Consider the following 16,552-nt stretch of genomic DNA (forward strand, 5'->3'; position numbering starts at 1 on the left):
GCCACATGTGTGTGTGTGTGTGTGTGTGTTTGTGATTACACACACTGTAAGGCAAATGTTGCACACTTTGTTATTTGGATAACCGTTCTGCTGTTGGTGTCATGGCGCATAACACGTCGGTTCTATGACGTCTCTGGTATTTCCACAACAAGACTGTAGTTCGGGTTATCTCAGCCATGGTTGAGAAGGAATTGGGGGAAAGGAATTTTGGCTTTGACTCCCTGAGGTACATGAACCACGACATGGAGGAGAAAGGGATTTTTGTCCGCGATTGTCTCCCTCTTGATCCCTGCTTCCCGCTGCCCACTGCCGAGGGACCACCGCCTCCTGCAGCAGGCAGCAGGCAGCGCCGAGGTGGTGCCTAAGCGCTGCCTGCTGCCGAGGCGGTGGTCCCTCGGCAGCTAGGCTTCGGCGGGAGACAATCGCAGTCAACAATCTCGGGCAACAATCCCTTTCTCCTCCATGTCGTGGGTCAGTCTACTTCAGATTGATGTTGACGTGGAAGAACCGGAGACGTCGCAGAACCCGACGCAGTCGTTTGAGATTCATAATATCGTCTGGAGGCCGTTACAGCTTTTGGCCGTGATAGTATGTATGATATGATATAGATATCTATTTATAATATGATAATATTTAGATATAGAGCTCCAGGACTCCTGCGTGTTCTAGAATATTTACAGAACAGGGCCAAAGGCTGTGTGCTCCTCGGTATGCGATACATCCACTGTAAACAGGGCGCATTGTACTGTGTCCGCAAGCTGCTCAGGGCCACACCACCACCATCCTCCTTGACCTACCTCTCTCCTCCTCATTTGCATTAAAGCTACAGACACCGAAACGGCTCATTTGGGGAAAGCTCAATGTGCGACTGGCTCGTAGTGGCTGTTATTCTACACCACGGCTGAATTTCGGGAACGTCTTCAATTACTGTGTTAGGGCCCCACTAATATCTATATTAAAGCATCCATAAAGTAGCATGCCATGGGACCTTTAATCGATTTCTGTCAAATGTTAACAGACCTTTCCTGAGACCTGAGATTTTCTGGAGAGTATGCTAGAACTTCCTTAGAATTCACTAGAATTTAGAATAGATAACATTAAATTGGATAAGATAGAGTAAGATAAGATTCAAATACATTTTTATTTGATTCATCAGATGACATAAGATTGGATAAGATGAGTCTAGATGAGTCCAAATAAACAAATAAGACACATGAAAAAGTGAAATAATAATAACGCTTTTAAGTGTCTGCGGCTATTGATTCATTTATCATTGCTCATAGTGCTTCTTTGTCGAGTATCTTAAGAAATTAATCGGCTACATTCAAAGCCAATAATTATTGACCTGTGTTGTAGGACTCGATGGAACCTCCTCACAGTGTGACCATCAGTGTGGATGGCAATGGTTCAGGCTAAATTTTGTCAAATTCAACAACAATCATGCTTGCATACATTGTCTTCTTTGATTTTCCATTTTATTTCATTTCCATTTTCTTACTTTTTAATTACGTTCATCTGTATTATTATTTTTAACCAAAAGCCCCACTAGGGACATGGGTCTTAAATTAGCATTTGGCTAGAAACACTATGACGCAAACATCAGATGTCTGTCTCTCGCTTGTAATTCAAATAAAGTAATGGTGCCTATTGGAGCGTTGACTCCCTGCCAAAATGGTTCCTTGCTTTCTTCCTTGTTTGTACAACTTCCACTGTACACCTTTAAAGGGGTAATATGTTCCCCTTTGTCTGCATGGCAGCCTAATATGCATATCATGTAATAGGAACACATAAGAGCAGAAAGGCTACCTTTTATTAGATTAGTCTCACCTGATGATTAGAGATTTAACAGGAAGTGAATCTGTGAGCGACAATTGTGAACGTTTAGGACTTCTGCAGCTATTATGAGAACTGAAAAGAGGTCTAAAAAAACACCTCTGATTCCAAATGGTATAGATCCAGGGGGGACAATTCCTAAACAATATACGAAAAGAATAATGATGCTTGTAATTTCTCTTTGCACAAAGCACCTGGAACAAATCATTTCCCCCCGGGGATCAATTCTGATTCTGATTCTGATTCTGATTAACATACATATTTGTTTATTATTTAAGTTGGGACCCCCATTGGCTTGGGGGCCCTTAACAGTCTTCTATGTATCTCATAGTGAGAAACAGTCCTGCTTCATTCCGGGCAGACCAACTACAGTTCCTCTTATTGTCCAGCTTCAAGGACCAATCAGATGACACTCCATCGCCTAGCAACCGATCAGTTCCCTCACGGCGGGTAGCCGTATGGGAAACGCATCAGGATTGGAGCATGCCCATTATTGTGACATGGAATCACGAGACACTGTGATAAATGAGCCACACAATTTTTTTCCGCGTTCCCAATTGAAACAATTGAAACCATTTCATCACACAAGTGGTCATGGTTATTCCAAATCTATGACTGTTCCGCAATGATGTGGAGGGAAGTGGGCTATAGTGTTTGTCTGAAAAAGCTGACAAAGTTGGAATCCAGACAAACACACACACACACAAAAAAAACACAACCACAAAAAAAAAACAGCCATAAAGAGATTTATAAACAAGCTCACATACCGCATGTAACAATTTCTCTCTCTCTCTCTCTCTCTCTCAGAAACACACACACACACACACACACACACACACACACACACACACACACACACACACACACACACACACACACACACACACACACACACACACACACACACACACACACACACACACACACACACACACACACACACACACACACACACACACACACACACACACACACACACACACACACACACACACACACACACACACACACACACACACACAACCCGGCCCGGCCCGGGCCAATTAAGGACATGCAGAGCACCTGAGGAACAGGTGGAGGAGCAGGGCTTCAACAGCCTGCTTCTCCACTCCTTCGGGGCTCTCCCAGCCCTGGAGCTCCTGTACGGAGAGGAGACCGGTCCACGTGGGCGACGGGATTCCACCCACGGGGGATAGGACCGTCGATTCCTCCCAGGTTTTTTTTCGTTGTTATATTATTTAAAGTATGAGACTTTGTTTGATTTTGGATTAAACATGCCTTTTTGGCTTTTGCCCAGCAAAGTTGTGTCCTGTTTCGGGAGGTGGTGGTACGCTCACCGTGCCGGGTTACCACAACACACCCAAACACACCCAAACACACACCCTATGATTTACCCAGTTCAAATGTATTCATAATGAAGCTGTTACATTCTGAATGTAGGCTGGAAAACAAAAAAAAACATGCCCTATATACACATGAGCCAATACAATAGATTATATACGTATATACACACACACTAGAGATTTATAGTGTGTTTTTAGTTTATTATTCAATGTTACGCATAATTTAGTCTTGAATTGCAGTCAACTGCGTGGAGGCGAGCTACAAGACGCTGTTTGTGCTGTCCAACCACTTTGTGCAGAGTGAATGGTGTAACTACAAACTCTTCTTTGCCCAGCATAGAGCTATTGACGCCCAGCAAGACTCCCTGGTCTTCATCCTGTTGGAGCCTATTCCGACCAACTCTCTGCCCAAGAAGTTCTTGAAACTGAGGAGATTGCTGATGCAGCAGACGTACCTGGAGTGGCCCATGGATGAGCGAAAGCAGCAGGTGTTCTGGGTCAACCTCAGGTCTATGCTACAGGTGGCGGACCACCGGATCCTGAAGGATATGGCCCTAGAGTTAGCCCAAAGCGCTTCTCTGATCCCAGACGATTTGGATCCTTTGTTAAAATGATGACTTCAAAATTAAAATTTTGTTTGTCCCTTTCAAAGATAAATATTTTTTTCATTTGAACTATGATTGCCTAAATGAAACTCGACAAAACTGATCAATTACAGTATTTTTTTCAGTATATATTTCTGGTAAAACTTACTTTCTTTTTAGTTAAAGTACTGCATTACTTTTGATTGCTTTTGAATATATTCGATTAATTTTTTTCATTTGTATGTTTGATATTAATGTAAACTTCTCGACCCAGTGTCCAAATAGAGAAATGCACGCCATTGCATTGCGTGGTTCAATAGGATATTGTTAAAACATTTACCGACGATGTAGCCTACATATGAAGTTTATTAAAACATGTATCTATGTAAATGTGTGTATAAAGAAAGCCTTTGCGATATCTGAAGCTGTTAATTATCATTTTGCATTTCAATAAAGAACTATTAAATCAGACAGTGTCTTCGGCCCTGACGGTTTGGTCTACAATACCCACATTGCGTGGGTAACATGAAATGCTCAAAAGTAAAGGAGGACGGGTCCTGGGATTCTCCTGGAAAGAAATAACAGACTACTACTTAACTGTAGTTTGACTTTCAACGATTTAAACGTCTTAAGCAAACCAGCTGATGTATTAAGGTCTATCAGATAAAACATTTTTAAATAGGCTTCAACGCATGCATACTAAATACAAATACAAAGGAAAGCAGAAATTAATTTTCAGCTAAAGAGGAATTGCTCAATGTTCACAAAAGAAAAAAGGAAATAAGATGATGGCAATTAATTTTCACACCTCGTTATAAAATGGGAGATATGAATCCGTTCCTTCCCATAGCACCAACGAAAGACTTTGTAGCTGTTTCTTGTATGGTTTTCTGATCTATGAGATATGGCCATAAAAAGGTAAGCTGAGGAAATGATGGAGGAAATTAGGAAATTATTTACACGGGTTTCCAATGCTATTTGGGGGTGCAAAATTAATACAAAGTTCATTTGTTAAGTATTCTGATACAATAATTATTAACTGTTCACCGACTTCTTTTTATAATTTACAGTGTGCAAGTATTATTGCTATTATGGACAACAGTTCTCTTGTCTTGGAGGACCTTCTGCCTGGCCGAGCTGATAGAGGACCAAGGGTATGCATCGTGCGTCACTTCCAGACGACGAGTTCAGAACCTCTCCGGTCAGAATCTTACCAATGTTCCTTTGGATCTGAATAATGAGACACAGTACTTGGACATTTCTTACAACCCCCTAGTGGAACTGCAAGTAGCTCCCTTCCAAAGACTCTCACAACTCTGCTTCCTGAAGGCTACCAGCTGTGGTCTGAGGCTGATAAATCCTGGCGTGTTCTGCCATACCCCAAAACTGGAATTCCTGAACATATCTAACAATTTGTTAGAAAACATCCCTGATCTATCGCTGCCACTGCTGAAGATTCTTGACTTGGGCGGCAACCAATATGACAGCTATCAATTACCGGCCACATTTGCGACATTGGCAAATCTGTCTGTCCTTTACTTGGGAAGTGTAAATGCTTTACAAGTGGACTTAGATGATTTTGATTCCCTCTCGGATAGCTCATTGCATCATCTCATCCTTGGAGGAGGTGTTGAGTGGCAACGGTACGTTCGTGGTTCTCTCGCAAAGATGAAATCCCTCCAGAAGATAACACTCAAAGTGCCTTTTTGTGAGAACCTTGATTTATTTGAAAACCTGCTGGAAGATGTGAATGAAACGCAAACAACCGATTTAGAGCTGGTCAACGTACTTCCTGACCTCTGCAATGTGACCGGGGACCCTTTCAGGACCCTGAGAACCATGCCACTGGTAAAAAATTTAACCATTGTAAACACTTGGATTAACAGCAGTTTCATGGTAATGTTTTTAAAGAATGTTTTTCTTTCGAATGTTAGAATGATTACATTTGCAAACATAACCTACAGCGAAGATACACCTGATGGATTTAAGTTCCCCACTCTGAATCACACAATGGTCTTAAGTTCGGTTATATTTGATAGCGTTAAACATTACCAATACAAATACCCCATTATAGAAATTAGTGTGGACATGTTTTCCAAGATGGACTATTTGAAGGTATCAGGCTCAAAAATAAACACTGTACCATACAACCTTATCTCCTCCTTGCCGTCCCTGGCAACGCTGGACCTCTCAAACAACGTACTGACTGAAACAGGTTTCTGGCCGTCTATATGCTCCCATACTTCGGTGTTCCCCAAACTAAGGCACCTCTCTTTGAGCAAAAACCGCTTTGTTGACCTTTCCTTCATCGCTCAGCAGACCCACCAGATGAAGTACCTGGAATCTCTAGACTTGAGTTTCAACTCCATTGTTTTGGATAAACCGTGCTTTTGGCCCATCCACATCACATCACTGAGCCTGAGCAACAACAACCTGGGCCACAAAGTATTTTCCTTCCTGTCCCAGTATTTACAGCAAATTGACCTGTCAAAGACAGACATCACCGCCCTAACACAAGAAGACCTTTTGCAATTTCCCATGTTGACCCACCTTTTCCTGAGCTCCAACAGCATTAAGGTCATCCCTACGGATCTATCACCCACCTTGGTCAGTCTGTACATAGACCAGAATTATATTACATCCGTCTCCCGGGAGTCTCTGGCGGGTCTTCCAAGTCTCCGGACTCTGAAAGCTGGAGACAACCCCTTTGTCTGCTCCTGTGACTCCTATTGGTTCATAACTACTCTGAACAAATCCTTTCTGCCCGACTGGCCCTTGGATTATACCTGCAGCACTCCCCCATCTGTGGCTGACCTGCCGATGTCCGAGTACAGAACCAGCAGGATGTCCTGTGAGGCCTGGCTTCAGGCTGCCGTGGCGTTGCCCGTGACGATGCTCATCGTGCTGGCCCTTTGCTCTGCGTTCTACGCCTGTGACGGAGTGTGGTACACCAAGATGCTGTGGGTGTGGATCCGCGTGAAGAGGAGAGGCCAGAAGCAGGCCAACCTGCTGAACAACACAACGTTTCGGTACCACTCGTTCATCTCCTACAGCCACCAAGACTCCGCCTGGGTGGAGAGCAAGCTGGTGCCGTCCCTGGAAGGGGCCGGACTCTCCCTGTGCATCCACGAGCGAGACTTTGTGCCCGGCCAGTGGATCGTGGACAACATCATCAACTGCGTGGAGGCGAGCTACAAGACGCTGTTTGTGCTGTCCAACCACTTTGTTCAGAGTGAATGGTGTAACTACGAACTCTTCTTTGCCCAGCATAGAGCTATTGACGCCCAGCAAGACTCCCTGGTCTTCATCCTGTTGGAGCCTATTCCGACCAACTCTCTGCCCAAGAAGTTCTTGAAACTGAGGAGATTGCTGATGCAGCAGACGTACCTGGAGTGGCCCATGGATGAGCGAAAGCAGCAGGTGTTCTGGGTCAACCTCAGGTCTATGCTACAGGTGGCGGACCACCGGATCCTGAAGGATATGGCTCTAGAGTTAGCCCAAAGCGCTTCTCTGATCCCAGACGATTTGGTTCCTTTGTTAAAATGATGACTGCAGTCTAAAATGAAAAATGTGTGTGTCCCTTTCAAAGGGACACACAAAAAAAAATAAAAACTTTTTTTTTTTTAACTATGATTGCCTAAATGAAACTCGACAAAACTGATCAATTGCAGTATTTTTTCTCTATATATTTCTGGTAAAACTTTCTTTAGTTTTCGTTTCAGTACTGCATTACTTTTGATTTCTGTTGATTGTAAACGATAATATTTTTCCTTCTATGTTTTTTATGAAAGTAAATGTCTCCACCCAGTGTCCATATAGAGAAACGCACGCCATTGCATGGCGTTTTTCAATAGGACATTGTTAAAAAATATACAGATGATGTAGCCTACATATGATATTTCATATTCATGAGAACATGTATCTATGCAAATGTTTGTATAAAGACAAGTCCTTTGTGATATCCAAAGATGTTAATTCTCATTTCGTATTTCAATAAAGAACTTTTAAATCAAACACCCCTGACAGTTTGGACTACAATACCCACATCGTGCCTCTCTATAAACCACCCGCATAGTTTATACAACAACAAAAAAGGACGTGTTGTCAAACGTTGTCAACGCTCCTTGCTTTAAACTTGACAGTGTGTCAACTATGCATAGTGTCGGTCGGGGTCGGCAAGTAAGTTTGGCCCCGGGCCAAAAAAATTCCAGCCAATATTTGGCGGGCCAGAAGGTTATCAAAGGCTAGTTCAAGGAATTGACGAATGAAAATGCATCTGGAACTGCGACGCAGGCCCGTCAGTTGGCTTAGTCATATGCCACACACTAGATTACTCTATAAAGACGTACATATAAACAAGGGTATGCCCAAATCACGTAAATGTCATGCCTGATCATGTTATGAGGCAGTTGTCAACCTGGTTCTGCAGCGGAGCCTGCAGGTAAAAGTGTCCGTAGAAAGGGTCTCATTGTATGCCAAGGCCACGCGTAAAGCCGCTCCTCCTTTCCTGTCTATGCTGTGTTACGTATTTTAAGAACACAAGCTGTATTTCCCTCACTTAACCACTAGGGAGTAGGACCAAACATATAAGAAGCTGCATTACCCTCACATAGCCACAAGGGGAGCAAGACCTTATTGAAGGCTGCTCCACCACAGAAGGCATCACCTTTAATTAGGTGAAGAAGCCGAAGCCATTACGGCCACGCCCACTGCATAGGCCACGCCCACTTGACGTCCTCTATCGGAGGACGTCAAGTGAACAGGCCAGAGTTCAATAGGTAGACGGCGCGGAGAGACCCCGGGCCTTAGCCCGGGGGCTTGACGTAGATCACGGTATTTTCCTCTCACACGTGTTAGATTCAATTCCCTCCGTATAGCTTCACTTACCATGCCGAAACATGCCGACGACTTTATAATAAATGAAGTAAGTTCAAAGCAACCCGGGATTGGACAACTTTCTTCGAGAATACTCAATAGCTGGAGAGAGGGCAGTTGTGCACCTAAAAAAGCAGCATCCGCTCTTGAAACAAAACACACAACCCCACACACACCACGGCGGGTGCTGACTGACCGCGCACACACGCACACACACGCTGTAACACACACACACACACACACACACACACACACACACACACACACACACACACACACACACACACACACACACACACACACACACACACACACGCTGTAACACACACACACACACGCACCATGGTGGGTGCTGACTGACTCACACAAACCTCCGTTCCCAGCCTACTCATCGTTAGAAGAGCTGTAGGCGAAGTAGCCTCATCAGCGACTCTGCTTGTGTTAAACATCAAAGTCTCCGAGCTTGGCGTCTTAAATCTTTTGTGTAGGCCTACTTTTGCCAACAGCTCCTACCTTTCTCTACTCGCAGTATCACACAAAAATAGTAATGTCTGATCCCAATGGTTGTTGTATAGGCCATAGAGGGGTGTTCAGTTTAATTTAATATTGCATAGTTTCCAATAACTCCCGCTCAGCCCCTCGCAGCTTACGCGTGACCGTGACGAGTGTGTCTCTAACCTCGCGGGAGTAGTAGCCGGATTTGATACATTTAAATAAAAAACAAAATAAAGTTGATTGAATAATATTCGATATTCAAAATGTAAAAAAATAAATCAAATAAATCTAAATAATCATATAACTTCTGAATAATCTGGCGGGCAAGATATTGTAGCGTCACAGGGTTTGGGAGGAAGGGGCGGGCCGTCTGAGAGGGGGTCCCTGGGGGGGAGTTTGGGGTGTTGTGCTTTCCGGTTGAGCTGCGCCTGTTGGTCTGTGTGTGGAATCTAATAAACCTGATATCAACGTACTTCGCTCACTACCTCGCCTGTGGTCATTACAATATTATGTCTGGCGGGCCAGTCATGGTCCGCGGGCCGCCAGTTGCCGACCACTGGGCCTCGTTTCCCGATAACGATGGATCCACGCTTGTACGATCATTCTCACGTTGGATCTTGCGAACCATCGTAAATTTCTTTGGAGCGTTCCCCGAAACTCCTCTTAACATGAACGCGCGTGCACTGCACGACGTTCATAGGATCGTTACTGTCCACTGACACGGTGCCGAAATGGACTCTGTAGGAGGGGGAGACACAGGAATGTCGCAGGAAAATGGGGTTAAAAAGGGTTAAAATATCTCCCCATCAAGGCCAACAGCAGTGTATCCTACGAAAAAAATTGACTACAATAATATGAATGCTACAAATATTAAAACACAATTAATTAGGCCTAGGCCGACATCAGTCCTAATCCCGAACATGCGTACATTTGTTCAAGGCATTTTCCCCCCTGGAATAATTCCACATTACAAAAATCAAAAATAGCTTGTGGGACAACTACATTTATCTTCATGTGGTGAAACACATGAAGATAAATGCTTTTCTCAGCAAAGAGAGCAGACTTTATCTGATTCCGCATGAGGTTTCATTGATTGGCGCGCACTCTCTAGTGTAGAATCTTTGGAGTAGGCCTAAACATAAAAAATGCAGCGTTCCCTTCATTCATTGTCATTCAAACGCAGAGGCTGGGCATTGACACACGGCTATTGCTGAGCCGATAGCCGTCACGTTACTCTGGAATTGATTGAATATACAACACCAATCTAAAATCCATCCGCGCTTGGTTCCCGATGATCTCCGAAGTGAAGTGCTGCTCTCAGGAAGATCCGGGTGCAGCAGCGTCCATGGCGGCTCCGGCGATAACAGGAGGCTGGACCAAGAACGTTACCTGCAGGTAAAACGACACCGACAGCAAAATGACACCGTGTCCGAAGGGCTTCGTCGTTGTCTATCCTTTAAAAGCTAAACGCCCGGGGTGCGGCCGTGGGCTGGCGGCTGACAGCGCTCATATCTTGAGCCCAGGGCCCCGTTTCCCGAAAGCATCGTTAGCCTTAATGCAAGCCCACACCGAACTGAAAATCGGCGTCTGTGAGAAAATCGGCGTCGGTGAAATGAGTCTATTTGGTGTGGTCGATCAAATCGCCCACGTCTGCGTTCATTTCAGCAAATTCAAGATGTGTAATCGGCCATTCGAGTCGGTCATTCTTTTGCCATTCTGATTGGTCGAGGGCTAGCAGCTAGCGAATCAGTGAAGCCCAGAAGTGAGGATGGTAAACATACCAGATAAACAGTGTAATCGAAGAAGAGCACGCGCAAGCATGGAACGTACGGCGTCGGCTGTAATCCCGTAGGTGTGTACCATCCATGTCGGTGTTCGATTCGGCCAGATGAAATAGCCCGACTTCATTCACCGACGCGAATCGGGCAGTTGGTCCGGTGTGTGGTTGCCTTTACCGGACCAACTGCCCGATTCGGCCGATTACACATCGGCTGAAGTGAACGCAGACGTGGCCGATTTGAGCGACCACACCAAATAGATTCATGTCACCGACGCCGATTTTCTCACGGACGCCGATTTTCGGTCCGGTGTGGGCTTGCCTTTAGTGGTTCGTGAAGTTCGTCGTCCGAGCATCGTACAGGTTTCACACCGTTTCCCGAAAGCATCGTTGGTAACGAACGTCGTGAAAAAGTTCGTAGCTAAAGAGAGCTCCAGGGGCACTCGTAGGGTGCTAACAACATTGTTGTTACTTTAGCCTCAGTGGAGTCGCCAGCTGGACATTCCGTGGTATTGGATGTGTTTTATTAAAACACATCCAATACCACTGAATGTCCAGCTGGAGCAATTCCGCAGTACCCCAAAAACAGTGGTTACCGCCGGTAAACGCCACGTCACAAGGCATATAATAAAATCAAATGATTCCATTGCTCTTTTGTGGGAGGTCGCTTTCGTGCTGCACTTGCTGTTTCCATCTGTTTTTAATTCAACCATCGTGATTAAAATGTCCACATATTGATCAATGACAGAAGACATACTGTACATGAATCATTCTGAGACCAGCAGGTGTCGGAGAATTTCTGCACGCGTTTTTTGTTGCGATCATTTCCATTAAGCACTGTAGGCGCTTCGGTGAGGCTGTGAGAAGTTCACTATTTATTGGACCGTGTCTAGACAGTTACGAACATCCCTGACCATAGTTAATCGCGTTTGTAGCCTACGCTCAGACATGAACTCATCATTGCGTGCGCCTTCATTCATAAAAAAAAAAAGAATCGTTCGGGAGTATGCAAATTATTCTGAAGAGGTCTAGAGTCTGTGAGCAGCCCCGCCTTTTCCAGTGAACCAAGAAAGCCTGCACCGTGAATAACGGGGGATGTTACCCCCTCACTCACAATATGGGCAGGATCTAGACCAAGCTCTCCTAATCGGGTCAGCAATTGCCGTGTGTCAATGCCCAGCCTCTGCGTTCGAATGATAATGAATGAATGGAACGTTGCATTTTTAATGTTTACACCAAAGATTCTAGACTAGAGAGTGCGCGCCAATCAATGAAACCTAATGCGGAATCAGATAAAGTCTGCCCTCTTTGCTGCGAAAAGCCTGTTTCAGCACATGAAGATAAATGTAGTTGTCACACAATGTATTTTTGATTTTTGTAATTTGGAATTATTTCAGTGGGGAAAAATGCTGTGAAAAAATATACGCACAGGGCATTCAGGATTAGAACTGATAAAGCATATGTCGGCCTAGGCCTGATCAATTGTGTTTTAATATTTGTAGCATTCATATTATTGCTGTCTATTCTTTTCGTGGGATACTCTGGTGTTGGCCTTGATGGGGAGATATTTTAACCCTTTTTAACCCCATTTTCCTGCGACATTCCTGTGTCTCCCCCTCCTACAGAGTCCATTTCGGCACCGTGTCAGTGGACAGTTACAAGACTCCGAACGTCGTTAGAGCAGTGCACGTGTGTTCATGTCAAGAGGAGTTTCACGAAACGCTCCAAAGAAATTTCCGAAGGTTCGTAAGATCCTTTGTGAGAACGATGGTACGAGCTTGGATCCATCGTTATCGGGAAACGGGGGCCCAGCTGTGCTGTGGTGTGTGTTGCTGTGTTGTTTTGTTGTGAAGCGTCGGGCAGAAGGGAAAGTGCTGCGTGTGTCTCCCCGGAGGGTTGATAAGAGTTAAAGTACCCCTCTGGTGTGGGCACACTGGTAATGGTTGACACCGACGAGCAAGCTAAAAAAAACAAACAATGTTATCTGGTACCCACCCGAAGCGTTCTGTGTCCCACCATCTCGGTTCATCCTCCTACACTATAAGGCAGTTGACACACTTGTCAAGTTTAAAGCAAGGAGCGTTGACAACGTTTGACAACACTTCCTTTTTTGGTGTTTTGTAAACTATGCAGGCAGTAGAGAGCCGAAGACACTGATTTAAAAGTTCTTTATTGAAATGCGAAATGAGAATTAACAGCTTCGGATATCGCAAAGGCTGCGTCTTTATAAACACATTTACATAGATAGATGTTTTCGTAAATTTCATATGCAGGCTACGTCGTCTGTATATTTTTTAAAAATATCCTATTGCACCACGCGATGCAATGGCGTGCATTTCTCTATATTGACACTGAGTGGAGACATTTACTTTCGTAACAAACATAGGAAAGAAAAATATTGATGAATACAATCAACAGAAATCAAAAGTAATGCAGTACTTAAACTAAAAAGAAAGTAAGTTTTACCAGAAATATGTACGGAAAAAATACTTTAATTGATCAGTTTTGTCGAGTTTCATTCAGGCAATCATAGTTAAAATGAAAAACATTTGTCTTTGAATGGGCCACACACAATTTTCATTTTAGACTGCAGTCATCATTTTAACAAAGGAACCAAATCGTCTGGGATCAGAGAAGCGCTTTGGGTTAACTCTAGGGCCATGTCCTTCAGGATCCGGTGGTCCGCCACCTGTAGCATAGACCTAAGGTTGACCCAGAACACCTGCTGCTTTCGCTCATCCTTGGGCCACTCCAGGTATGTCTGCTGCATCAGCAATTTCCTCAGTTTCAAAAACTTCTTGGGCAGAGAGTTGGTCGGAATAGGCTCCAACAGGATGAAGACCAGGGAGTCTTGCTGGGCGTCAATAGCTCTATGCTGGGCAAAGAAGAGTTCGTAGTTACACCATTCACTCTGCACAAAGTGGTTGGACAGCACAAACAGTGTCTTGTAGCTCTCCTCCACACAGTTGATGATGTTATCCACGATCCACTGGCCGGGCACAAAGTCTCGCTCGTGGATGCACAGGGAGATTCCGGCCCCTTCCAGGGACGGCACCAGCTTGCTCTCCACCCAGGCGGAGTCTTGGTGGCTGTAGGAGATGAACGAGTGGTACCGAAACGTCGTGTTGTTCAGCAGGTTTGCCTGCTTCTGGCCTCTTCTCTTCACGCGGATCCACATCCACAGCATCTTGGTGTACCACACTCCGTCACAGGCGTAGAACGCAGAGCCAAGGGCCAGCACGATGAGCATCGTCACGGGCAACGCCACGGCAGCCTGAAGCCAGGCCTCACAGGACATCCTGCTGGTTCTGTACTCGGACATCGGCAGGTCAGCCACAGAAGGGGGAGTGCTGCAGGTATAATCCAAGGGCCAGTCGGGCAGCAAGGATTTGTTCAGAGCAGTCATGAACCAATAGGAGTCACAGGAGCAGACAAAGGGGTTGTCTCCAGCTTTCAGAGTCCTGAGACTTGGAAGACCCGCCAGAGACTCCCGGGAGATGGATGTCATGGAATTCTGATCTATGTACAGACTGACCAAGGTGGGGGATAGATCCGTAGGGATGACCTTAATGCTGTTGAAGCTCAGGAAAAGGTGTGTCAACATGGGAAATTGCAAAAGGTCTTCTTTTGTTAGGGCGGTGATGCCTGTCTTTGACAGGTCAATTCGCTGTAAATACTGGGACAGGAAGGAAAATACTTTGTTGCCCAGGTTGTTGTTGCTCAGGCTCAGTGATGTGATGTGGATGGGCCAAAAGCACGGTTTATCCAAAAAAATGGAGTTGAAACTCAAGTCAAAAGATTCCAGGTACTTCATCTGGTGGGTGTGCTGAGCGATGAAGGAAAGGTCAACGAAGCGGTTTTTGCTCAAAGAGAGGTGCCTTAGTTTGGGAAACACCGAGGTATAGGAGCACCCAGACCACCAGAACCCTGTGTCAGACAGTAGGTTGTTTGAGAGGTCCAGGGTTTCCAGGGACGGCAAGGAGGACATAACCTTGCAAGGTACAATGTTCATTCCTGTGCCTGAGAACTTTAAATAGTCCATCTTGGAAAACATGTCCACACTAATTTCAATAGAGGGGTATCTGTATTGGTAATGATTTACTCCATCAAATATAAGGGACCGTAGGACGATGGTGTGATTCAGAGTGGGGAACCTAAATCCTTCAGCTGTATCTTCATTGTAGGTTACGTTTACAAATGTAAGTGTTCGAACATTGGAAAGTAGAACATTCTTCAAAAATAACACAAAGAAACTGCTGTTAATCCAAGTGTTTACAATGGTGAAATCCTTTATGAGTGGCATCGCTCTCAGGCTCCTAAAAGGGTCCCCGGTCACATTGCAGAGGTTAGGAAGTATGTTGACCAACTCTAAATCGGTTGTTTGCGTTTCATTCACATCTTCCAGCAGGTTTTCAAATAAATCAAAGTTCTCACAAAAAGGCACTTTGAGGGTTATCTTCTGGAGGGATTTCATCTTCGCAAGAGAACCACGATCGTACCGTTGCCACTCAACACCTCCTCCAAGGATGAGATGTTTCAACAAGCTATCCGACAGGGAATCAAAATCATTGAAGTCCACTTGTAAAGCATTTTCACTTCCCAAATAAAGGGCGGACAGATTTGCCAACGTCTGAAAAGTGGCCGGTAATTTATAGCTGCCATATTGGTTGCCGGCCAAGTCCAGGATCTTAAGCAGTGGCAGTGATAGATCAGGGATCTGATCTAACAAATTGTTAGATATGTTCAGGAATTTCAGTTTCGGGGTATGAACGAATAAGCCAGGATTTATTACCCTCAGACCACAGCTGGTAGCCTTCAGGAAGCAGAGTTGTGAGAGTCTTTGGAAGGGGGCTGCCTGCAGTTTCACAAGGGGGTTGTGAGAAATGTCAAGGGACTGCGTCTCATTATTCAGATCCAAAGGAACATTGGTAAGATTCTGACCGGAGAGGTTCTTATCTCGTCGACTGGAAGTGACACACGATGCATGCCCTTGGTCCTCCATCAGCTCGGCCAGGCAGAGGGTCCTCCAAGACAAGAGAGCTGTTGTCCATAATAGCAATGCTACTCGCACACTGTAGACATAAAAAGAAGTCGGTGAACTGTTAATCATTATTGTAGCAGAATACTTAACAAATTAACTTTGGATTAATATTTGCACCACCAAATTTCATCATAGTTAAAAAAGTACTTTTACCTTTTCATGGCCATATCTACTAGATCCCAGAAGCATACACAATGTCTCAGGTTAGTGCTTTGGGAGGGAGTGAATTTATATCTTCCCTTTTTTAAATGTGCACAAAACACCCTTTTGGCTCATTTCCCTTTTCCTTTGTTAACATTGAGCAATTCATCTTAAATTGGGCTGCAAAGAAACGTTTAAGTTTTCCCAGATTTGTGCATTCCTTTGTATGCTATTTAATGAGGTTGATGGATTGGTTAGAAACAAACGTAAAAGCTATTGGATAAGGATTAAAGGGCATGAAAAAATAATATTTATTGTGTAATGTAGAATATTATAATTTATTTCTCATTTGAACTTCAAAATGAGATGTATTTACATCATGAATAAACTTAATCTATTTCTTTCAAATGTTAAAAGACCTTTCCTTAGAAATAAGATCTTTTGGAGAATATGCTAGAATTTA

At 44.4% G+C, this 16,552-nt stretch overlaps 2 protein-coding genes across 2 annotated transcripts; one reads left to right on the forward strand and one right to left on the reverse strand.

Annotated features, from left to right (window-relative positions):
• The first annotated feature begins 4,588 nt into the window (after positions 1–4,588).
• LOC132455591 (toll-like receptor 2) lies at positions 4,589–7,357 on the forward strand. The gene is made up of 2 exons (XM_060049479.1): positions 4,589–4,678; positions 4,831–7,357. Exons 1-2 carry the CDS (start codon positions 4,665–4,667, stop codon positions 7,304–7,306), a joined length of 2,490 nt encoding a protein of 829 aa, XP_059905462.1. The 5' UTR covers positions 4,589–4,664; the 3' UTR covers positions 7,307–7,357.
• Positions 7,358–13,060: 5,703 nt separating this feature from the next.
• LOC132455593 (toll-like receptor 2) lies at positions 13,061–16,239 on the reverse strand. The gene is made up of 2 exons (XM_060049481.1): positions 16,102–16,239; positions 13,061–15,979 (listed from the first exon to the last, which is right to left on the reverse strand). The coding sequence occupies exons 1-2, from the start codon at positions 16,113–16,115 to the stop codon at positions 13,504–13,506; spliced, it is 2,490 nt and encodes an 829-aa protein (XP_059905464.1). The 5' UTR covers positions 16,116–16,239; the 3' UTR covers positions 13,061–13,503.
• Positions 16,240–16,552: the final 313 nt, after the last annotated feature.

This window comes from Gadus macrocephalus, chromosome 4 (assembly GCF_031168955.1).
Source record: "Gadus macrocephalus chromosome 4, ASM3116895v1".
In the NCBI taxonomy this organism is placed as follows: Eukaryota; Metazoa; Chordata; class Actinopteri; order Gadiformes; family Gadidae; genus Gadus; species Gadus macrocephalus.